Source organism: Lissotriton helveticus, chromosome 1_2 (genome assembly GCF_964261635.1).
Source record: "Lissotriton helveticus chromosome 1_2, aLisHel1.1, whole genome shotgun sequence".
NCBI classification, from domain to species: Eukaryota; Metazoa; Chordata; class Amphibia; order Caudata; family Salamandridae; genus Lissotriton; species Lissotriton helveticus.
This window is the reverse complement of record NC_136058.1, coordinates 366,341,852-366,366,099: the sequence shown is the minus strand read 5'-3', so window position 1 is coordinate 366,366,099 and position 24,248 is coordinate 366,341,852. Positions and strand designations below refer to the sequence as shown.

The following is a 24,248-nucleotide window of genomic DNA, read 5'->3' as shown; positions in this document are numbered from 1 at the left end:
CCTGAACTGAGGCAGAGATGGTGATTGCTTGAGTTGGAGAGCCCAGGGTGTTCCAGAGCTTTGCTGCTGCGAGGTAGGAGAAGGATCTTCCTCCAGCTGTGGTCTTGCGGATACATGGGACGGTGGCCAGGGCCAGTTGGGTGGAGCAGAGGTCTTTGGTGGATAAGTGGAATGCGAGGTGGTGGTTGAGGTAACCTATCTATGACCTTTTTTAAAAAAGACCAAACTTTAACTTTAACCAATCAGGTGACAGCACCCTCTAGAATTCTCCTAACAGAGGCGGATTCCTTCAGATTTTCTACTGCATGTCTTGTGAAAGGAGTCTCCCTGAGCTCTGCTAACTTTTTCTTCTCTAAGAGTCTAAGATTTATCCTACAACTACCATGTCTGATACTTCTAAGAAAGGCCCCTTCAGATCCGGCAAAATCTGTGGAAAGAAAAGACTACGGGGTCCATTAGGATGTAGGGCGGAATCACGGAATCTCAATAAAATGAAAATGGAGCACTGTTGCCTCATTCTAATAGCTCCCAAATGGCCAGACAGCATTGCTTTACAGAGCTCCTTCTGCTGTCAGAGTCCAATCCCATTTGCCTACCAACAGCTCAAACACTGTTAACGAGTGACAATGGCCAAATCCTACACCCGGAACCACCCTCTCTCCAATTGAATGCATGGCTCCTGAATTCGACGAGTTCCGAGATTTAGATATCCCTCAGGACTGTATAGAGATTCTATCAGAAACAAGAGCTGAAGCTACAAACAAGACGTACAAGCTAAAATGGAAGCAAGTCTGTTCATGGTGTCAACAATCTAGCCTGCATCCATTGTAAGCGTCACCTAAGCAGATTCTGCCTTATCTCCTGTTGCTAGCTAGATCAGGATTGGTACATGCATCTGTAAAGGTTCACCTTGCCGCAATTTCAAGGTACAGAAGTTCTGCACATTCTCTCTATGTCTGTTCTACAATAATCGTGAAACAATTCATGAAGGGGTGATTCAGAGCTTTCCCCCCAGTACGAGCTCCTCTCACTGAATGGCATCTCAATGTGGTTCTCTCTCAACTGAGAAGAAGCACACTATACCACAAATAAGGTTTACCATATTAGAAAAGATCACAGTAGAGCCACACGTTGAAGCCAATAAGCAATTGGTGCAAAGAGATGTGTTGTTTCATCCACTAAATTACTGTTTCATTCACTCTTTTATTTGCTTATATATTGACTTACTGGTTTATGGTCTAGTTATGTCTATGAAGTACTCACTAATGATGACATTTATTTATCACATGCTCACTGACTACACAATGAAGTCACCAAGGAATTTGCTCATTCGCTAGAAGATGTATCCACTTTATTCATATGAAGTCTGCAGAGTGCCACGAGGAGAGCCACTAATGCGCCCCTCACCAGCCTGCGGCTTCAAACCCGATACAAGAGCACATTATATAAGCCCCTCCCCGAAAGTCATTCACACAACTGTATTTTCTTTATTTCTAAAACCAGGACCACAGTTTGATATTTTTATCATGAAGGGCGGTGGGCTGGCTCCAGCCTTATTTATTTATTTAGAGTTTTTATAGAGCGCAAACTTGACCCATTAGAGTATCAGAGCGCTTTACAATCAATCAATCAATCAGGCATTTATATAGCGCACTACTCACCCAGAGGGTCTCAAGGCGCTTGGGGGGGGGGTCGGCTACTGTTCGAAGAACCAGGTCTTGAGATGCTTCCCGAAGGCGAGATGGTCCTGGGTGAGGCGAAGGTGGGTGGGGAGGGAGTTCCATGTCTTGGCTGCCAGGTAGGAGAAGGAACTTCCACCTGTGGTGGCTCTTCGGATCCGGGGGACGGCGGCGAGGGCGTGGTTGGTCGATCGAAGCTGGCGGGTCGGAGTGTAGAAGTTGAGTCGGTTGTTGAGGTATCCTGGGCCTTGGTTGTGCAGGGCTTTGTGTGCGTGGGTGAGGAGTCGGAACGTGATTCTCTTGTTGATCGGGAGCCAGTGCAGGTCTCTCAGGTGTCTGGAGATGTGGCTGTGTCGGGGGATGTCCAGGATGAGTCTTGCTGAGGCGTTCTGGATCCGCTAGAGTCTCTTCTGGAGTTTGGCAGTGGTTCCGGCGTAGAGGGAGTTGCCGTAGTCCAGTCGGCTGGTGACGAGGGCCTGGGTGACCGTCTTCCTAGTCTCGGTGGGGATCCACCGGTAGATCTTGCGTAGCATGCGCAGGGTGTTGAAGCATGACGAGGAGACGGCGTTGACTTGTCTGGTCATGGAGAGGGAGGAGTCCAGGATGAAGCCCAGGTTTCGTGCGGGGTCCGTTGGTTTGGGTGCGCTGCCCAGGGTGGGGGGCCACCAGGAGTCGTCCCAGGCGGAGGGCGAAGATCCCAGGATAAGGACTTCCGTCTTGTCTGAGTTCAGTTTCAGGCGGCTGCTCATCATCCACTCGGCTACGTCTTTCATCCCTTCGTGTAGGTTGGCTCTGGCGGTGTCGGGGTCGTTGGTGAGGGAGAGGATCAGCTGGGTGTCGTCGGCGTAAGAGATGATGTTGAGGTTGTGCTGGCGTGCGATGGCCGCAAGGGGGCTCATGTAGACATTGAAGAGGGTGGGGCTGAGCGATGAACCCTGGGGGACTCCGCAGATGACTTTGGTAGCCTCTGATTTGAACGGGGGGAGGCGGACTCTCTGTGTCCTTCTTGCGAGGAAGGAGGTGACCCATTCTAGTGCCTTCTCTTGGATTCCGACGTTGCTGAGGCGCTGTATTAGGGTGCGGTGGCAGACGGTGTCGAATGCCGCTGAGAGGTCCAGAAGGATGAGGGCCGCTGTTTCCCCGTTGTCGAGCAGGGCTCGGATGTCGTCAGTGGCGGCAATGAGGGCGGTCTCGGTGCTGTGGTTGGCCCGGAAGCCAGACTGCGAGGGGTCGAGGGATCCATTTGTCTCGAGGAAGGCTGCCAGCTGCTTGTTGACGGTCTTCTCGATGACTTTGGCCGGAAACGGGAGAAGCGAGATGGGGCGGTAGTTTTTGAGTTCAGTGGGGTCCGCTGATGGTTTCTTCAGTAGAGCGCTGAGTTCGGCGTGCTTCCAGCTCTCCGGGAAGGTTGCGGTGGCGAAGGAGATGTTGATGATGTCCCGTAGGTGGGGTGCGATGATGGAGTCGGCCTTGTTGAAGACGTGGTGAGGGCAGGGGTCGGTTGGAGATCCGGAGTGGATGGAGTTCATCGTGCGAAGGGTTTCTTCGGTGTTGATCGGGGTCCAGGCGCGGAGGGTGGTGGTGGAGAGAGCAGGTGCGGTCGTGGGGAGCGTTGACTGTGTGCTGAAGCTGTTGTGTATATCTGCGATCTTGTGGAAGTAGGAGGCGAGGGAGTTGCAGAGGTCTTGCAATGGGGTGATGTCGTTGTTTCCGGCGCTGGGGTTGGAGAGCTCTTTGACGATTTTGAAGAGTTCTTTGCTGTTGTGTGCGTTGTTGTCTAGTCGTTCCTTGAATGCGGTTTTCTTGGTGGTGTGGATCAGTTGGTGGTGTTTTCGGGTGGCGAGCTTGAGGGTGGTCATGTTGTCTGGTGTTGGGTCTCTGCGCCAGGCTCTCTCGAGGGCTCGGCAGTTCTTCTTGGAGCTCTTGAGTTCGTCGGTGAACCATGGTGCTTTCTTACTGCCGGGTCTGCTGGGCGAGGTCCTCAGTGGGGCGAGGTCGTCTGCGCAGTTGCTGATCCACTTCGTGAGGTTGTTGGCGGCCTGGCTGGGGTTCGCTGAGCTGGCAGGGGGGTCCTGGCTCAGGTATGCGACAAGCTGGTCGGCTGTGATCTTGTTCCAGCTTCTGCGTGCAACCTGTTGCTGGTGGTGGTGGATCGTGTTCTTTTTGAAGCTGAAGTGGACGCAGCTGTGGTCCGTCCAGTGGAGTTCGGTGGCGTGGCTGAAGGCGATGTCCTTGCTGGAGGAGAAGACGGGGTTGAACGTGTGTCGGCGTAGTGGGTGGGGGTGGTCACCAGCTGCTTGAGACCGAGGTTGGCGAGGTTGTCCAGTAAGGTGGTGGTGTTGTGGTCGTTGTTGTTCTCCAGGTGGAAGTTGAGGTCCCCGAGGAGGATGTAGTCAACGGAGGGGAGGGCGTGCGGGCTGATGAAGTCGGCGATGTCTTCGCTGAATTGTGTACGTGGTCCCGGGGGTCTGTAGATGAGGGTGCCTCTGAGGGTGGTCTTGGGTTCGGTGTGGATCTGGAAGTGCAGGTGTTCGGCGGCTCTGAAGGTGTCGTCGATGGTGGTCGTGACACGGATGGTGTTCCTGTGGATGATGGCGATGCCTCCTCCGGTCTGATTGACGCGGTCCCTCCGGGTGATCTTGTATCCGTCCGGGATGGCGATGGCGATGTCGGGTGCTGAGGAGGCGTTCATCCATGTTTCTGTGAGGAAGGCGATGTCTGGTGATGTTGTGTCGACCAGGTTCCAGAGTTCCACGGCGTGTCTGTGGACGGATCGGGTGTTGAGGAGGATGCACTTGAGGTGGTTGCTGCTGGATTTCGGGTTGGGGGGTGCGGGTGCCGTGCGGGTCCGGATGCAGGAGTACTTGCAGGAGTGGCAGCTGAAGGGTCCGTGTGAGCGTCTCGGGGTGGCCCGGTAGCAACCAGGGATCCGGCCGGTGTTGAGTGCGTTGAGGGCGGCGGCGTCGTAGGTCAGTCGGGGCGTCTTGCATCGGACGGGGGCCAGGGGTCGTGGCACTGGGCGCGGTCCAGGCGCGGACGGGCGCAGACGGGCTTACCTTTGGCGCGCCTTCGGCGCACAATCGGCGCGCCCGCTGCGCGTCAACGCTGCACGTGGGAGTGGGCATCATAAGTGAGGAGCCGGGAGGGCGGGTCAGCTGGGGGGCGTGTCCGCCGGGAGTCAGCGGCGGCGGGAAAAGTGGCGGCCCAGCGGCGGCTGGGGCGTCCAAGGAGGCAGCGGGTGGCAGTAGGCAGGAGCAGCGGAGAGTGGGGGCGACCTCGCCTGCAGGTAGGCGCAGTGGTCACTCCCTGCACCTCGAGCGCGGGCCCCTTAAGAGAGGAGCCGGGTGGGTGGGTCAGCTGGGGGGCGTGTCCGCCGGGAGTCAGCGGCAGCGGGAAAAGTGGCGGCCCAGCGGCGGCTGGGGATCCAAGGAGGCAGCGGGTGGCAGTAGGCAGGAGCAGCGGAGAGTGGGGACGACCTCGCCTGCAGGTAGGCGCAGTAGCAAACATCAGACTTGGCGGGGGGAGGGTGGGGCTGGGTACATAAGGGATAAAAGGACAAGCAGTTACATGTACATTTACATTTTATGAGAAACTAAGGTCCCTGGGTCCAAGCTTTGGCCTAGCCCGGCATGATTTCCCAGCACCCTCCATTCCTGCAGGACCACCTCGGTGCCCCGAGGCACACTAGCTGGATACATTTGTTACCTCTTTGCCCCCTTTTAAAACGCACTCTGCCCCAGAGCTGCTGCACAGCCCTTCAGGGCGTCACGTGTATCAGTGGCGTAACAAACCCTAAGGGGCCTCCCCTACAAGGGAAGGTGAAGGGCTACCATTACCCATTCCCTAACTGCCTTGGTGCTTCTGAGTGTTTTATTTGTTTGCAGCTGGCCAGCCCCACAGGGCCCCTCTCTCAGGTGAACGGTGTGGGAGCCCCCCCACACCGCAGGGACTGCAGCACCTCTGTTACACCCATGACGTGGACGGTGCCTGGGGCGCCACAGGCAACAGCTCATGTGTCTGTGCATACCCCAGCATTCTGGCCAAGACGCCGGGCCTCTTCTCTCCAAACTCTCATTAACAAGCATTAACAATGCCAATAGGTCTTGCTTAATAAATCTTTTTCCAAAAAAACATTAAAATCATTTTTGCAACATACCTGCAGTGCCAACCGTCTTTGAATAGATAGGAAGCCAGTTCACCAAGATGTCATGGGCATGGTAGCAGTGTCTAGGGACCCTTACAAAGTTACAAAAAAGGGCAATCATAAAATGTTTATTAGAAGTCTCACAATGGTCTGGAAGACGCTGGCACTAAAGGGGACTACTTTCTGCGTGAGTGACGACATCGTGATTCAGTCAGAAAGGAACCAATGACTGAAGTGAGCTGACCTAAAGCGCTGCGCTGTATCCTGTGGTGAGCAGAAGCAAACTCTGAATGACACTGCAACATCCAAGTGGGCTGGCTCACAGTCCTAATAAGTATAATATTGTATAAACAGTAAAAATCAAGAGGTCTTTGGTAACACCAGACCTAACATGAATGTCCATGCTGATAGGTCTGGCTTATAAATAAAAATGCCTCTTCTGTTACCAATGAGTTTAGGCACTCCCTAAGTATCCTACATGCACTTTGTCACTCATCCTTCCCCTCATACATTCTTTCACCCGCCCACTGGTCTCATTCTTGAATTCACGCTCTTACTCATCTGCAACAAAACCGGAACACAAATTTACCAAGTGTATGGAAGATAAAAGAAGGCAAATAGAAAAAAGACATGCTACCATCTCACCTTAGTGGGTATCTGCTTGAATGAAAAAATAACCATAGTAGCAGGTGACCATTGTGCAGTGATATTGTACATAGTGTACTGTTGAATTAAAGTTCCAATATATCTGTCATATTTAAAAGGCATATGTCCTCCATGTGGAGGGGGAAAAGCAGTGATACACTACGCAGAATAGCATTTCAAACTGGCCATCGTTGAATGCGAAACTGTATGGTGCATCACTGTTGTACTGATTTAAGGTGGACAATACAATGATTATAAGATAGTGGAAATCTTTGAATGGTACAACTGTGATACACTGGGGGCCCGATTCACAGAATGAACTTAAGACTCAATCCTAAACTTACTACTATTTTGGTATTCACAGAATGCACTTACTACTTTTGACATTCACAGAATGCACTTACTACTTTTAGTATTCACAGAATGAACTTACTACTTTTGGTATTCACAGAACTTAGAATTTTGTCTTAAGTCTGTCTTAAGACTGTCTTAAGTTTGTCTTAAGTCTGTCTTAAATATGTCTTAAGTTTGTCTTAAGACAAACTTAAGACAAAATCCTAACTTCTGTGAATACCAAAAGTAGTAAGTGCATTCTGTGAATACCAAAATAGTAGTACATTTAGGATTGAGTCTTAAGTTCATTCTGTGAATCGGGCCCTTGGACATTACCATTTCAATATGGCCATCCAGTTTAAAAAACGTGGCTGCACAGAATGCAGCGCACTGCCGATGAGATGAGCGGCAACCCCGCCGCCCCGGGAGAGAGTCTGACACGGGGAGCAGCATGTCCTGAAAAAAAGAAGGAAAGAAATGTAAGGGCCCTGTAAAAGGAAACACATGTAAAAAAAGACTGGCCACCTAAGAAGAACCTGCAGCGCACTCCATTTCAAGCAGACATGCACATATGTTCAGGATAAATGACATGTCTCACAGAGCCATAGAGTCAAAGGCAGAACTAGGCTAACCCGGGGAGAAGCAGAATGAAAATGACACTCGGACACAAGAAGTCTGACCAAACGACCGTCTATGTATGAATATGTATGTAAAGTTTTTTTAGTTTTTTTTATTTTAACAGCTTGCAAACAAGTAAATCTGAAAGGCCGTCCCAAGAGGGTTTAGCAAGGAGTATCACAGTGAAAATCTTCTATGCTCCGCCCACATTCCCCCCACCCCTGGGGTTTGTCAAAAAAAGTAGCCAACACCAAATGCCTTGCTTACTAACTAATGTGTGCGCCTCTTGGCTTTAACATGCTATTTTCCCAATAATGAATGCCGGCCTGCTGCCATTTTCTAATGAATCAATCAGACCCATAACCTCTGTCATCCGTTCTTCACTGTAACTAACTCAGGCCTACTGTACTAAGACTATGCTTTCTTTCAAGCTAACCATCAAGTACAGCCATAAAATGAGAACTGTGTACGACATTACTGTTGGAAAAGCAATATACACCCCGCCTAAGAAGGTCTAACAAGGATTATCACAGTGCTAGTCTTTCTCCCTAAGGCTTGATCCGAGGGGGATAACCAACACCCAAACTCTTGGCCACTACTTTAATTTGTGAGATTTCAGTCTATAACCTTCAACCGTGTAATACCAACTGTCCCTTAAACGCCTATTGGCTTTAATCGATGCATTTCACAGGGAGTAAGCCTACTGCATTTGTCGTAACGTTTCATAGTAAACAGATCAGACCTATGGCGTTCAGCAAACCTTCCCCATTGAACAAGTCAAGGCGACAGCCTTCAACACTGGCTTGTCGCCATGACCCACTGAGGCCTCCTATTGTGTACACAAGCTAGAGAACATCAGGCACACAAACATAAAATCACAAATAAATACAAAATAACAGTTGGCAAAACAATATGCAACCCCTCTGGAAAGGGTCTAAGAAAGATTATTACACAGCAGATCTTGCACTCCAAGTTTCAGAAGGGTAACAAACATCCACCTTTAAAGGCCTTGGGCTTTGACATATGATTTTCACAATAAATGAGTCAGGCCTACAGCTTCTGTCAAACATTTTGTGGCTTCTGACATAAAAATTCCAATGATTCAATCAGGCCTGTAGTCTTTATCAATGCTGCCACTGTATCCAACGCTGGCCTGCTGTATGCTGCATAAGCTTTCTTTCCACAGAACTATCGGAACATATTCATAAAATGACAAATACGTAAAAAATGACAGTAGGCAAAACAATATACAACCCTCTGTAGAAGGGCATACCAAGGATTATCAAGGTGCAAATATTCTATCTTGAGTGACTGTCCCAGGAGCTAAAGAACCCCAAAACCCTTGCCTGCTATGGTAATCTGTAGGAGCCCCTATCGGTCTACAGGCTTTAACACAGTATAATGATAATCCACCATGTAAGACCTATTACCTTTAACACAGACCTTTCACAGTACCCAAGTAGGCCTACTGACCTTGTCGTAACTTTTCATAATAAGATGATCAGGCGTATTGACAATTGTTGATCAGTGACTTGTCACCATAACCAACTCAGTCCTGTTGAGTTAAGCATAAGCTGCCCCATAAGACAAAAACTGAAACAAAAGCACTCTTTTTCAGGAGAAGCATACATCTGCCCAATCAAAATCTGTGCTCAGGGTCTTCAAAATAAGGGTAAAGTCAACGCTCATTTCTCAGTAGCCCTTCTCAAAACTCTTTTTGTGCTGTTTACCTAAAGTCTGCTGACAGCTTCACTGTCAATCCAGCCCTAAAAATGTGGTTTGTTGCGGCACAACAGCACTACAGTCTTGAAAGAAAAGCAGCAAACTTGCCCACTAATGAGGGTCAGCAATTGTTCCATATTTTGTAGACATGTACGCAATCATAACCTCTGTCCCACTGCCCACGCAGAGGCACTGCAGGCACGCCAGTTGTCCCGCATTTGGCTCCTGTCCTACTGCCCAAGCAGAGGCATTGTTGGATTGCTAGCTGTCCCACATTTGGATCCTGTCCTACTGCCCACGCAGAGGGACTTCCGGAACGCCAGCTGTCCCACATGTGGCTCCTGTCCCACTGCCCACGCAGAGGGACTTCCGGAACGCCAGCTGTCCCACATGTGGCTCCTGTCCTACTGCCCACGCAGAGGGACTGCAGGAACACCAGCTGTCCCACATGTGGCTCCTGTCCTACTGCCCACGCAGAGGGACTGCAGGACCGCCCGCTGTCCGACATTTGGCTCCTGTCCTACTGCCCACGCAGAGGGACTTCCGGAACGCCAGCTGTCCCACATGTGGCTCCTGTCCCACTGCCCACGCAGAGGGACTTCCGGAACGCCAGCTGTCCCACATGTGGCTCCTGTCCTACTGCCCACGCAGAGGGACTGCAGGAACACCAGCTGTCCCACATGTGGCTCCTGTCCTACTGCCCACGCAGAGGGACTGCAGGACCGCCCGCTGTCCGACATTTGGCTCCTGTCCCACTGCCCACGCAGAGGGACTTCCGGAACGCCAGCTGTCCCACATGTGGCTCCTGTCCTACTGCCCACGCAGAGGGACTGCAGGGACACCAGCTGTCCCACATGTGGCTCCTGTCCTACTGCCCACGCAGAGGGACTGCAGGAACGCCAGCTGTCCCACATGTGGCTCCTGTCCTACTGCCCACGCAGAGGGACTGCAGGACCGCCCGCTGTCCGACATTTGGCTCCTGTCCTACTGCCCAAGCAGAGGCATTGTTGGATTGCTAGCTGTCCCACATGTGGCTCCTGTCCTACTGCCCACGCAGAGGGACTTCCGGAACGCCAGCTGTCCCACATGTGGCTCCTGTCCCACTGCCCACGCAGAGGCATTGCAGGATTGCTAGCTGTCCCACATTTGGCACCTGTCCTACTGCCCACGCAGAGGGACTGTAGGAACACCAGCTGTCCCACATTTGGCACCTGTCCTACTGCCCACGCAGAGGGACTGTAGGAACACCAGCTGTCCCACATTTGGCTCCTGTCCTACTGCCCACGCAGAGGCATTGCAGGATTGCTAGCTGTCCCACATTTGGCACCTGTCCCACTGCCCACGCAGAGGGACTGTAGGAACACCAGCTGTCCCACATTTGGCTCCTGTCCTACTGCCCACGCAGAGGCATTGCAGGATTGCTAGCTGTCCCACATTTGGCACCTGTCCCACTGCCCACGCAGAGGGACTGTAGGAACACCAGCTGTCCCACATTTGGCTCCTGTCCTACTGCCCACGCAGAGGCATTGCAGGATTGCTAGCTGTCCCACATTTGGCACCTGTCCTACTGCCCACGCAGAGGGACTGTAGGAACACCAGCTGTCCCACATTTGGCTCCTGTCCTACTGCCCACGCAGAGGCATTGCAGGATTGCTAGCTGTCCCACATTTGGCACCTGTCCTACTGCCCACGCAGAGGGACTGCAGGAACACCAGCTGTCCCACATTTGGCTCCTGTCCTACTGCCCACGCAGAGGGACTGCAGGAACACCAGCTGTCCCACATTTGGCTCCTGTCCTACTGCCCACGCAGAGGCATTGCAGGATTGCTAGCTGTCCCACATTTGGCACCTGTCCTACTGCCCACGCAGAGGGACTGCAGGAACACCAGCTGTCCCACATGTGGCTCCTGTCCTACTGCCCACGCAGAGGGACTGCAGGAACACCAGCTGTCCCACATTTGGCTCCTGTCCTACTGCCCACGCAGAGGCATTGCAGGATTGCTAGCTGTCCCACATTTGGCTCCTGTCCTACTGCCCACGCAGAGGGACTGTAAGAACACCAGCTGTCCCACATTTGGCTCCTGTCCTACTGCCCACGCAGAGGGACTGTAGGAACACCAGCTGTCCCACATTTGGCTCCTGTCCTACTGCCCACGCAGAGGGACTGTAGGAACACCAGCTGTCCCACATTTGGCTCCTGTCCTACTGCCCACGCAGAGGGACTGTAGGAACACCAGCTGTCCCACATTTGGCGCCTGTCCTACTGCCCACGCAGAGGGACTGCAGGAACACCAGCTGTCCCACATGTGGCTCCTGTCCCACTGCCCACGCAGAGGGACTGTAAGAACACCAGCTGTCCCACATTTGGCTCCTGTCCTACTGCCCACGCAGAGGGACTGTAGGAACACCAGCTGTCCCACATTTGGCTCCTGTCCTACTGCCCACGCAGAGGGACTGTAGGAACACCAGCTGTCCCACATTTGGCTCCTGTCCTACTGCCCACACAGAGGGACTGTAGGAACACCAGCTGTCCCACATTTGGCTCCTGTCCTACTGCCCACGCAGAGGGACTGTAGGAACGCCAGCTGTCCCACATTTGGCTCCTGTCCTACTGCCCACGCAGAGGGACTTCCGGAACGCCAGCTGTCCCACATGTGGCTCCTGTCCTACTGCCCACACAGAGGGACTGTAAGAACACCAGCTGTCCCACATTTGGCTCCTGTCCTACTGCCCACGCAGAGGGACTGTAGGAACACCAGCTGTCCCACATTTGGCTCCTGTCCTACTGCTACGACCAGCTTTGCAACAACCGGCACAGCCACAACAGGCAGTGCTACTACCAGCACTGCAACAACTGGCCCTGCTACGACCAGCTCTGCAACAACTGCCCACACAGAGGCATTGCAGGATTGCTAGCTGTCCCACATTTGGCACCTGTCCTACTGCCCACGCAGAGGCATTGCAGGATTGATAGCTGTCCCACATTTGGCGCCTGTCCTACTGCCCACACAGAGGCATTGCAGGATTGATAGCTGTCCCACATTTGGCGCCTGTCCTACTGCCCACACAGAGGGACTGTAGGAACACCAGCTGTCCCACATTTGGCTCCTGTCCCACTGCCCACACAGAGGCATTGCAGGATTGATACCTGTCCCACATTTGGCGCCTGTCCTACTGCCCACGCAGAGGGACTGCAGGAACACCAGCTGTCCCACATTTGGCGCCTCTCCTACTGCCCACGCAGAGGGACTGCAGGAACACCAGCTGTCCCACATTTGGCTCCAGTCCCACTTTCCGTGCAGAGGGACTGCAGAAATGCCAGTTGTCCCGCATTTGGCTTCACAACATTTTAACCATCATAAATAACAAACTATTCTCACTCTTTAAGCCCTAATAACCTGTAAAAGAGCTTCCTACTGGTGGCAGGTAGGGATGGACTGTATCATTCTGGGTGGCCATCAGCAGTGTCAGCTCACTCAGTTCACCTAATAGAACTCCCCCTCAGATGCAGTCATTACATCACTAATGTGTTCTGTGTTCTCTTTCCAGACATAAATACTACAGGCGGCACAACAACAGCCTCTCCAACGACAAGTGGCACAACAATAACAACCCCGCAAACCACAACTGTCGCAACAATAGCCTTGCCAACCACAACTGTTGCATCAACAGTCTTGCCAACCGCAACTATTACAATAACTGAAACTACAGCCTCACCAATCTCTGCAACAACTGTCCCTGCTACAACCAGCACTGCAACAACTGGCCCTGCTATGACCAGCTCTGCAACAACTGGTCCTGCTACGACCAGCTCTGCAACAACTGGCCCTGCTACGACCAGCTCTGCAACAACAGGCCCTGCTACGACCAGCTCTGCAACAACTGGCCCTGCTACAACCAGCAGTACAACAACTGGCCCTGCTACGACCAGCTCTGCAACAACTGGCCCTGCTACGACCAGCTCTGCAACAACTGGCCCTGCTACGACGAGCTCTGCAATAACTGTCCCTGCTACGACCAGCACTGCAACAAGTGGCCCTGCAACGACCAGCTCTGCAACAACTGGCCCTGCTACGACCAGCTCTGCAACAACTGGCCCTGCTACAACCAGCTCTGCAATAACTGGCCCTGCTACAACCAGCACTGCAACAACTGGCCCTGCAACGACCAGCTCTGCAACAATTGGCCCTGCTACGACCAGCTCTGCAACAACTGGCCCTGCTACGACCAGCACTGCAACAACTGGCCCTGCTACAACCAGCTCTGCAACAACTGGCCCTGCTACGACCAGCTCTGCAACATCTGGCCCTGCTACGACCAGCTCTGCAACAACTGTCCCTGCTACAACCAGCACTGCAACAACTGGCCCTGCTACGACCAGCTCTGCAACAACTGGCCCTGCTACAACCAGCACTGCAACAACTGGCCCTGCTACGGCCAGCTCTGCAATAACTGGCCCTGCTACTACCAGCACTGCAACAACTGGCCCTGCTATGACCAGCTCTGCAACAACTGGCTCTGCTACGACCAGCTCTGCAACAACTGGCCCCGCTACGACCAGCTTTGCAACGACCGGCACAGCCACAACAGGCAGTGCTACTACCAGCACTGCAACAACTGGCCCTGCTACGACCAGCTCTGCAACAACTGGCCCTGCTATGACCAGCTCTGCAACAACTGTCCCTGTTACGACCAGCTCTGCAACAACTGGCCCTGCTACGACCAGCTCTGCAACAACTGGCCCTGCTACGACCAGCTCTGCAACAACTGTCCCTGCTACAACCAGCTCCGCAACAACTGGCCCTGCTACGACCAGCTCTGCAACAACTGGCCCTGCTATGACCAGCTCTGCAACAACTGTCCCTGCTACTATCAGCACTGCAACACCTGGCCCGGCTACGACCAGCTTTGCAACAACCGGCACAGCCACAACAGGCAGTGCTACTACCAGCACTGCAACAACTGGCCCTGCTACGACCAGCTCTGCAACAACTGTCCCTGCTATGACCAGCTCTGCAACAACTGTCCCTCCTACAACCAGCACTGCAACAACTGGCCCTGATACGACCAGCTCTGCAATAACTGGCCCTGCTACAACCAGCACTGCAACGACTGGCCCTGCTACGACCAGCTCTGCAACAACTGGCCCTGATACGACCAGCTCTGCAACAACTGGCCCTGCTACGACCAGCTCTGCAACAACTGGCCCTGCTACGACCAGCACTGCAACAACTGGCCCTGCTACGACCAGCTCTGCAACAACTGGCCCTGCTACGACCAGCTCTGCAACAACTGTCCCTGCTACTATCAGCACTGCAACAACTGGCCCTGCTAGGACCAGCTCTGCAATAACTGGCCCTGCTAGGACCAGCACTGCAACAACTGGCCCTGCTACGACCAGCTCTGCAACAACTGGTCCTGCTACGGTCAGCTCTGCAACAACTGGCCCTGCTATGACCAGCTCTGCAACAACTGGCCCTGCTACGACCAGCTCTGCAACAACTGGCCCTGCTACGACCAGCACTGCAACAACTGGCCCTGCTACGACCAGCTCTGCTACAACTGGCCCTGCTATGACCAGCTCTGCAACAACTGTCCCTGCTACAATCAGCACTGCAACAACTGGCCCTGCTACGACCAGCTTTGCAACGACCGGCACAGCCACAATAGGCAGTGCTATTACCAGCACTGCAACAACTGGCCCTGCTACGACAAGCTCTGCAACAACTGGCCCTGCTATGACCAGCTCTGCAACAACCGTCCCTGCTACGACCAGCTCTGCAACAACTGGCCCTGTTACGACCAGCTCTGCAACAACTGTCCCTGCTACGACCAGCTCTGCAACAACTGTCCCTGCTACGACCAGCTCTGCAACAACTGGCCCTGCTACGACCAGCTCTGCAACAACTGGCCCTGCTACGACCAGCTCTGCAACAACTGGCCCTGCTACGACCAGCTCTGCAACAACTGGTCCTGCTATGACCAGCTCTGCAACAACTGTCCCTGCTACGACCAGCTCTTCAACAACTGGCCCTGCTACGACCAGCTCTGCAACAACTGGCCCTGCTACAATCAGCACTGCAACAACTGGCCCTGCTACAACAAGCTCAGCAACAACTGGCCCTGCTACGACCACCTCTGTAACAACTGGCCCTGCTATGACCACCTCTGTAACAACTGGCCCTGCTACAACCAGCACTGCAACAACTGGCCCTTCTACGACCAGCTCAGCAACAACTGGCCCTGCTATGACCAGCTCTGCAACAACTGTCTCTGCTACTATCAGCCCTGCAACAACTGGCCTTGCTACGACCAGCTTTGCAACAACCGGCACAGCCACAACAGGCAGTGCTACAACCAGCACTACCTCACCTAGCACATCTGCAACAGACACTTCAACAACTGGCCCTGCTACAACAGTCAGTTCTACAACTGGCACTGTTACAACAGGCACTGCCACAACAAGCACTACCCCATCTAGCACATTTACAACAAACACTTCAACAACCAGTATTGCTACACCTGGCACTACTACAACCAGCACTGCAACAACTGGCACTGCTACAACAGTCAGTGCTACAACTGTCACTGTCACAACAGGCACTACTACAACTAGCACCGCAACAGTTCCCACATCAGGCGGTGCTACAACCAGCACTTCCTCACCTAGCACATCTGCAATAGGCACTCCAGCAACTGGGGCTTCTACAACAATCAGTGCTACCACTGGCACTGTCACAACAGGTAATGCTACAACCAGCATTACCCAACCCAGCACATCTACAAAAGACATTGCTACAACCAGCACTGGAACACCTGACACTGTTATGACCAGCACTGCAATAACCGGCACAGCCACAACAGACAGTGCTACAACTGCCACTGTCACAACAGGCACTGCCAAAACCAGCACTACTCCACCTAGCACATCTACAACAGGCAGTTCAACAACTGGCACTACAATTACCAGCCCTTCAACAATTGGCCCTGCCTCCACAGGCAATGCTACAACTAGCACTACCCACCCTAGCACATCTGCAACAGGCACTTCAACAACTGACACTGCTACCACAAGCACTTCTACGACCATCACTGCCACAAAAGGTGGTACTACAAATGATACTGCTACAACCAGCACTACCCCACCTAGCACATCTACAACAAACACTTCAACAACCAGTATTGCTACACCTGGCACTACTACGACCAGCACTGCAACAGCTGGCACTGCCACAACAGGCACTGCTACAACCATCACTATCCCACATAGCACATCTCTCACAGGCACTTCAACAACTGGCACTGCTGCAACTGGCACTACTATGACCAGCACTTCAACAATCAGCATTGCAACAACCAGCACTACAACTACAGGTTCTACAACAACTGGCATGACTAAAGCATCTACTGGCGGAACTGGTGACACCACTACAGCCTCTACAACCCGTCCATCCATTGCCGGTAAGCAGACCCTAATTAATTGGTAACACTGAGAGTGCCTGCGCAGTGCCTCAAGGTGAGCTCCTCAAGGGGAATATGCGTATTACAAGCTGTTGTGTGCACCAGAGGCACACTGGAACACAGTGCAAGGGATAGTTCCTAGAGAAAGTGTGTGGGAGAGCCTACAGACAATGCAAATTTGGAGATCCCTTACAGAATGTGTGGGGAGAACCCCAAGAAAATGTGTATTTGCTGAGTCAGTAGTTTGTGGAGAGTAAAGTATGTGTTGGAAGAATGTATATGAACAATGAGACAATAAAGAATGCATATGGTGAGTGTTCAGAGAGACTTGTATAGGGGAGAGTCAACAGAAAATGTTTTAGCAGAGTTTATAGTCAGTAAGGTTAGAGTCTACAGAGAATCTGTATGTGGAGGGAGGTGGAACTAAGGTGATGAAAACATATAGAAAGGGAGAGAGCAGAGCACAGAGTGAGGTAACTCTAGCAGAGAGATATCTCAGGGTGAGGTAATACCAGCAGAGAGATATCTCAGTATGAGGTGATAAAAGTAGATAGATATCTCAGTGTGAGGCAATAGCAGGTGAGAGGTATCTCAGTGTGAGATAAAAGCAGCGCAGAAATATCTCAGGGTGAGGCGAGAAAAGCAAAGAGGTATCTCAATGTGAGGTGATAAAAGCAGAGAGATATTTCAGTATGAAGTGATGAAAACAGAGAGATATCTAAGTGTGAGGCAATAGCAGGTGAGAGGTATCTCAGTGTGAGGTAAAAGCAGGCAGAAATATCTCAGGGTGAGGCTAGAAAAGCAAAGAGGTACCTCAGTGTGAGGTGATACCAGCAGAGAGATATCTCAGTGTGAGGTGATACCTGCACAGAAATATTTCAGTGTGAGGTGATACCAAAAGAGATATCTGAGTATGAGGTGACTCCAGCACAGATAGCTCAGTGTGAGGTGACACCAGCATAGAAATATTTCAGTGTGAGGCGATACCAGCAGGGATATCTGGGTGTGAGGGGATAAAAACAGAGAGATATCTCAGTGTGGGGTGACACCAGCAGAAAGATATCTCAGTGTGAGGTGATACCAGCTGAGATGCATCTCCGTGTGAGGTAAAAGCAGCACATAAATATCTCAGTGTGAGGCAAGAAAAGCAAAGAGATATCTCAGTGTGGGGTGACACCTGAAGAGAGATATCTCAGTGTGAGGCTGTAAGAAACTGGCTCTGTATACAGCTTACTAAAACGAAATACACTGTGCAGAGTCCAGTGGGTCCCCAATTGGTGTACAGAGGCTAAAGTAGATAATACTAACAGTATCTTTTGTGGTAATGTGGGTGAGCAGTTAGGCTTATCAGAAGGTAGAGCTTGGTATTTGTTGTACTCACAGAGGTAATAAATGAGGCACACACTCAAAGAATAAATCTGAGACCAAATTAGAAAAATAACACTTCTTTTTACACATATCTTAAAACCAGGAACTTCATACAAAGTACAGGTGTTAATAGAAATATTCACAGGTAAGTAATACGTTCAAACCTGTGTGTAAAAGTCAAAGATGTAGAACGGTAAGTACGGTCAGTTTCAGGGGTTCATCTTCTGGGATCGAAGTACTAGTGGGCCAAGGCTCAAAGCACTACCAGCAGTTCTTCTAAAACTGCCAGTGTTCTTTCTACAGGGAGCAGGGTGCTGGTGAGGCTGGTAGCTGGTGCGCTCTGAGGAAAGGGGCCACCTGGAAAGAGCCTGCATGGGGGCTTGTGGGCAAGTCCGAGGGCTCCCACACAGGGGCTCAGGTCACAAGGGGTCTTGGAGCACGGGGCACAGCTGGATTCTCTGGACTGGACCAGGGAGTATCAGAGCACGGAGGTTTGGTCGGCTGGGTGCGCAAAGATGCACCTCACGATCAGGGACAAAATCAAGGCTGCATGGCCACTCTCGAAGAGGGTCTCAGTGATGCCGGCATCCTTCAATGGCTGCTTGGTCTTGGTGCAGTACAATCCCGACTGGACTCTCATTGTGTTTGGTGCAGGGCATCTGAGGCTCTAGGGCTTGGCACTGCACGGCTCCGGTTGGTCCTGGTGTCTTCACACTTGGTGGGGAGACAAACCTGACTTTCCAGAGCACGAGTGCCTTCTCCTGGTCGCCTGCGGCATCTGTCAGGCCAGGGAGCTGCAAGGCAGTGTACCGGACTCTGCTTGTCAGTGCCTGCGGTCTGCTGGCACTTAGCTCCTCTACTCCAAGGGAGACTTTTGATGTTTGTCGAAGTGCTGGCAGACTATTCAAGGCTTTGATAGTGCTCCAGCTTGCAGGACGAGTCACTCTGTCGCAATTGTCGAAAGACGGTTGAGGATGGCAGAGTTTCACACCAAAGTTCTGCTGCAGTACTCGCCAGGCACTGACTCTTCTTCATCTTTCTTCTGCTGATGAGTCGAATCTGCGTTCTTGGGTTCAGGGGCGCCACTTAAATACTCAATTTAGGGGCGTTTACGGGGAGTGACAGGTAGTAGCCGATGGGCTACCTACCTTTATGGTGCCTACACCCACTATATGACCACTTCCTGTGGGAAGTGGGCATAACCCTGACCCTAGAATGCTAATTCTGTCTAACACAACATGGAGGAATCTGAAAAGTGGGGTCCACATCAGCTGGCCCGCCGTAGGGGTGGTGCTAGGCACACCTCCTAATCTTATTAATTTTCCCGCCTATCTTGCCACCAAAAAGTGAAGTCAGGACAGAGGTTAGGCACCTCCACTATCTGAAGAGGCCCGGGGTTGCATATCAAAGGTGACGGGGCCTTTGAAGCTTTCCGCACTTGGATGCCCATCCCACTTGGCAGAGAGCAGGCTTTGTTCCTGACCTCCGGGAGCGAAGGTTCTCATCTCAGGTGGTCGGAAACCTGTCTATGGTGGCTGACTGGTCGAGACCTGTCAGTTAACACACTAGTAGTCAGAACGTTTTCAGGAGGCACCTCTATGGTGCTCTCTAGGTGCATCTATTAATAAATATAGCACTGGCATCAGTGTGGGTTTATTAAGACAAGGTGTTCAATACCAGACACCTTTGAGTAGAGTTGAGCATTCTTGCAGCTGGGGAACTCGTACTGAAGGGTGTCCAGCCCATGTGGGCTTCACTGTGCACTCGTAATCTCATTTTTTGGGGAGCGAGAGGGGAATTTTATATAGCACAAACTAGACCAGAAGGTATCAGAGCGCTTTATGTGAGCACCAGTTGCGTTAGAGACGGAAAGATTAAGTGATTTGCCCAGAATCACAGGATGTTGAGCGTCCCTGCCAAGAGTCAAACCCAGTTCCCCAGCTCCGAGGTCGACCACTCTAGTTGTTAGGCCACATCCTCTCCTCTAAGGATGAACTTACATATCGCATCCACTCAAGCAGATATGCCCTCACATGAGTATAGTGCACCCTGCTTTTGGGCTGCAAGGCCTGCCGTAGGGGTGACTTATCTATGCCACATGGAGTGTTTCGCTGGCATGGCACACAGAGAAGTATACATAAACATAGAGAATCCACTACATAGTGTTTGGAAGTGTTCCTCACTATGGTGTGGAGCATTTAGTGTTTTTTAAAATACCCCTCACACACCAAAAGGACCCTTGGTGTCATGCTTCATCATGGGGGTCTTCGCACCCCTCTACGGGATGCAGCGTGCTGCGACCTACGACTACGTGGGAAAACTTATAGTTAATGACTATGTATGGTGCATGTGAGGGTATTTTTATATATATTAATGTGAGAGAAGTGTGCCATGTTGACTCTTCGGTTTTCTCTGCACCAACACATGCAGGCTGCAGTGGCAGTGTGTGTGAGCATAGTGAGGTGTCCTTTGGGGTGGCACAATTCGTGCTGCAGCCCTAAGGAACCTTCTTTAGTTCCAAGGCCCTATGTACAAGGGGTACCAGTGACTAGGGACTTACAAGAATCTTAAATGGGTGCCAACTGTGGAACAATGGTGCCGTTTAGGGAACGAACACTGGTCTTGGGGCTCTGGTTAGCATGAACCCAACACACTTTCGGTCGAGGCGCATCAGATACCAGGCAAAAAGTGGGGGGGTCACCATGTCAAAAGAGGAACTTTCCTACAGAGGTGATATCAGCAGAGAGATATCTCAGTGTGAGGTGATGTCAGTAGAGACTACAGTGTGAGGGGACAGCTGCAGAGAGATCACAGTGTGAAGTGACTCCAGTAGAGATCACAGTGTGATTGGATAGCTGCAGGAAGATCACAGAGTGAGGTGATGTCAGCAGAGATCACAGTGCGAGGGGATAGCTGCAAAGAAATCACAGTGCGAGGGGATAACTGCAAAGAGATCACAGTGCCAGGGGATAGCTGCAAAGAGATCCCAGTGTGAGGGGGCAGCTGCAGAGAGATCCCAGTGTAAGTGGACAGCTGCAGAGAGATGACAGCTGCAGAGAGATCACAGTGTGAGGGGATAGCTGCAAAGAGATCACAGTGTGAGGGGACAGCTACAGAGAGATCCCAGTGTGAGGACAGCTGCAGAGAGATCCCAGTGTAAGTGGACAGCTGCAGAGAGATCACAGTGTGAGGGGACAGCTGCAGAGAGATCACAGTGTTAGGGGATAGCTGCAAAGAGATCCCAGTGTGAGGGGCAGCTGCAGAGAGATCTCAGTGTAAGTGGACAGCTGCAGAGAGCTGACAGCTGCAGAGAGATCACAGTGTGAGGGGATAGCTACAGAGAGATCCCAGTGTGAGGAGACAGCTGCAGAGAGATCACATAGTGAGATAACAGCTGCAGAGAGGTCACAGTGTGAGAGGACAGCTGCAGAGAGATCACATAGTGAGATGACGACTGCAGAGAGGTCACAGTGTGAGGGGACAGCTGCAGAGAGATCACAGTATGAGGGGACAGCTGCAGAGAGATCCCGGTGTAAGTGGACAGCTGCAGAGAGATCACAGCTGCAGAGAGATCACAGTGTGAGGGGATAGCTGCAAAGAGATCCCAGTGTGAGGGGACAGGTGCAGAGAGATCCCAGTGTAAGTGGACAGCTGCAGAGAGATGAAAGCTGCAGAGAGATCACAGTATGAGGGGATAGCTGCAGAGAGATCCCAGTGTTAGGGGACAGCTGCAGAGAGATCACATAGTGAGATGACCGCTGCAGAGACGTCACAGTGTGAGGGGACAGCTCCAGAGAGATCACAATGTGAAGGGACAGCTGCAGAGAGATCACATAGTGAGATGACAGCTGCAGAGAGATGACATAGTGAGATGACAGCTGCAGAGAAATTCCAGTGTGAGGGGACAGCTGCGGAGAGATCACATAGTGGGATGACAGCTGCAGAGAGATCACAGTGTGAGGGGACAGCTGCAGAGAGATCCCAGTGTGAGGGGACAGCTGCAGAGAGATCACAGCTGCAGAGAGATCACAGTGTGAAGGGATAGCTGCAAAGAGATCCCAGTGTGAGGGGACAGCTGCAGAGAGATCCCAGTGTAAGTGGACAGCTGCAGAGAGATGAAAGCTGCAGGGAGATCACAGTGTGAGGGGATAGCTGCAGAGAGATTCCAGTGTTAGGGGACAGCTGCAGAGAGATCACATAGTGAGATGACAGCTGCAGAGACGTCACAGTGTGAGGGGACAGCTCCAGAGAGATCACAGTGTGAAGGGACAGCTGCAGAGCGATCACATAGTGAGATGACAGCTGCAGAGAGATGACATAGTGAGATGACAGCGGCAGAGAAATCCCAGTGTGAGGGGACAGCTGCGGAGAGATCACATAGTGGGATGACAGCTGCAGAGAGATCACAGTGTGAGGGGACAGCTGCAGAGAGATCCCAGTGTGAGGGGACAGCTGCAGAGAGATCACATAGTGAGATGACAGCTGCAGAGAGATCCCAGTGTGAAGGGACAGCTGCAGAGAGATCACATAGTGAGGTGACAGCTCCAGAGAGATCACATAGTGAGATGACAGCTGCCGAGAGTTCACAGTGTGAGGGAACAGCGGCATAGAGATCACATATTGAGATGACAGCTGCAGAGAGATCAAGGTGTGAGGGGACAGCTGCAGAGAGATCACATAGTGAGATGACAGCTGCAGAGAGATCACATAGTGAGATGACAGCTGCAGAGAGATCACAATCTGAGGGGACAGCTGCAGAGAGATCACAGTCTGAGGGGACAGCTGCAGAGAGATCACAGTGTGAGGGGACAGCTGCAGAGAGATCACATAGTGAGATGACAGCTGCAGAAAGATCACAGTGTGAGGGGACAGCTGCAGAGAGATCCCGGTGTAAGTGGACAGCTGCAGAGAGATCACAGCTGCAGAGAGATCACAGTGTGAGGGGATAGCTGCAAAGAGATCACAGTGTGAAGGGACAGCTGCAGAGAGATCACATAGTGAGATGACAGCTGCAGAGAGATGACATAGTGAGATGACAGCGGCAGAGAAATCCCAGTGTGAGGGGACAGCTGCGGAGAGATCACATAGTGGGATGACAGCTGCAGAGAGATCACAGTGTGAGGGGACAGCTGCAGAGAGATCCCAGTGTGAGGGGACAGCTGCAGAGAGATCACATAGTGAGATGACAGCTGCAGAGAGATCCCAGTGTGAGGGGACAGCTGCAGAGAGATCACATAGTGAGGTGACAGCTCCAGAGAGATCACATAGTGAGATGACAGCTGCCGAGAGATCACATAGTGAGATGACAGCTGCAGAGAGATCACATAGTGAGATGACAGCTGCAGAGAGATCACAGTGTGAGGGGACAGCTGCAGAGAGATCACATAGTGAGATGACAGCTGCAGAGAGATCACATAGTGAGATGACAGCTGCAGAGAGATCACAATCTGAGGGGACAGCTGCAGAGAGATCACAGTCTGAGGGGACAGCTGCAGAGAGATCACAGTGTGAGGGGACAGCTGCAGAGAGATCACATAGTGAGATGACAGCTGCAGAAAGATCACAGTGTGAGGGGACAGCTGCAGAGAGATCCCGGTGTAAGTGGACAGCTGCAGAGAGATCACAGCTGCAGAGAGATCACAGTGTGAGGGGATAGCTGCAAAGAGATCACAGTGTGAGGGGATAACTGCAAAGAGATCCTAGGGTGAGGGGACAGCTGCAGAGAGATCCCAGTGTAAGTGGACAGCTGCAGAGAGATCACAGAGTGAGGGGATAGCTGCAGAGAGGTCACATAGTGAGCTGACAGCTGCAGAGAGGTCACATAGGGAGCTGACAGCTGCAGAGAGGTCACAGTGTGAGGGGACAGCTGCAGAGAGATCAAAGTGTGAGGGGACAGCTGCAGAGAGATCACATAGTGAGATGACAGCTGCAGAGAGATCACATAGTGAGATGACAGCTGCAGAGAAATCCCAGTGTGAGGGGACAGATGCAGAGAGATCACATAGTGGGATGACAGCTGCAGAGAGATCACAGTGTGAGGGGACAGCTGCAGAGAGATCCCAGTGAGAGGGGACAGCTGCAGAGAGATCACATAGTGAGATGACAGCTGCAGAGAGATCCCAGTGTGAGGGGACAGCTGCAGAGAGATCACATAGTGAGATGACAGCTGCAGAGAGATCACAGTGTGAGGGGACAGCTGCAGGGAGATCACATAGTGAGATGACAGCTGCAGAGAGATCACATAGTGTGATGACAGCTGCAGAGAGATCACAGTGTGA

At 52.0% G+C, this 24,248-nt stretch overlaps 1 protein-coding gene across 1 annotated transcript in view; it reads left to right on the top strand.

Moving 5' to 3' along the window:
* LOC144803894 (uncharacterized) overlaps positions 1 to 24,248 on the top strand; it is a 250,413-nt gene that overhangs the window by 186,232 nt on the left and 39,933 nt on the right. The window contains exon 14 of the mRNA XM_078671883.1: positions 12,691 to 16,602. Coding sequence (XP_078528009.1) covers positions 12,691 to 16,602 — 3,912 coding nt within the window. The remainder of the gene's footprint in view (positions 1 to 12,690; positions 16,603 to 24,248) is intronic.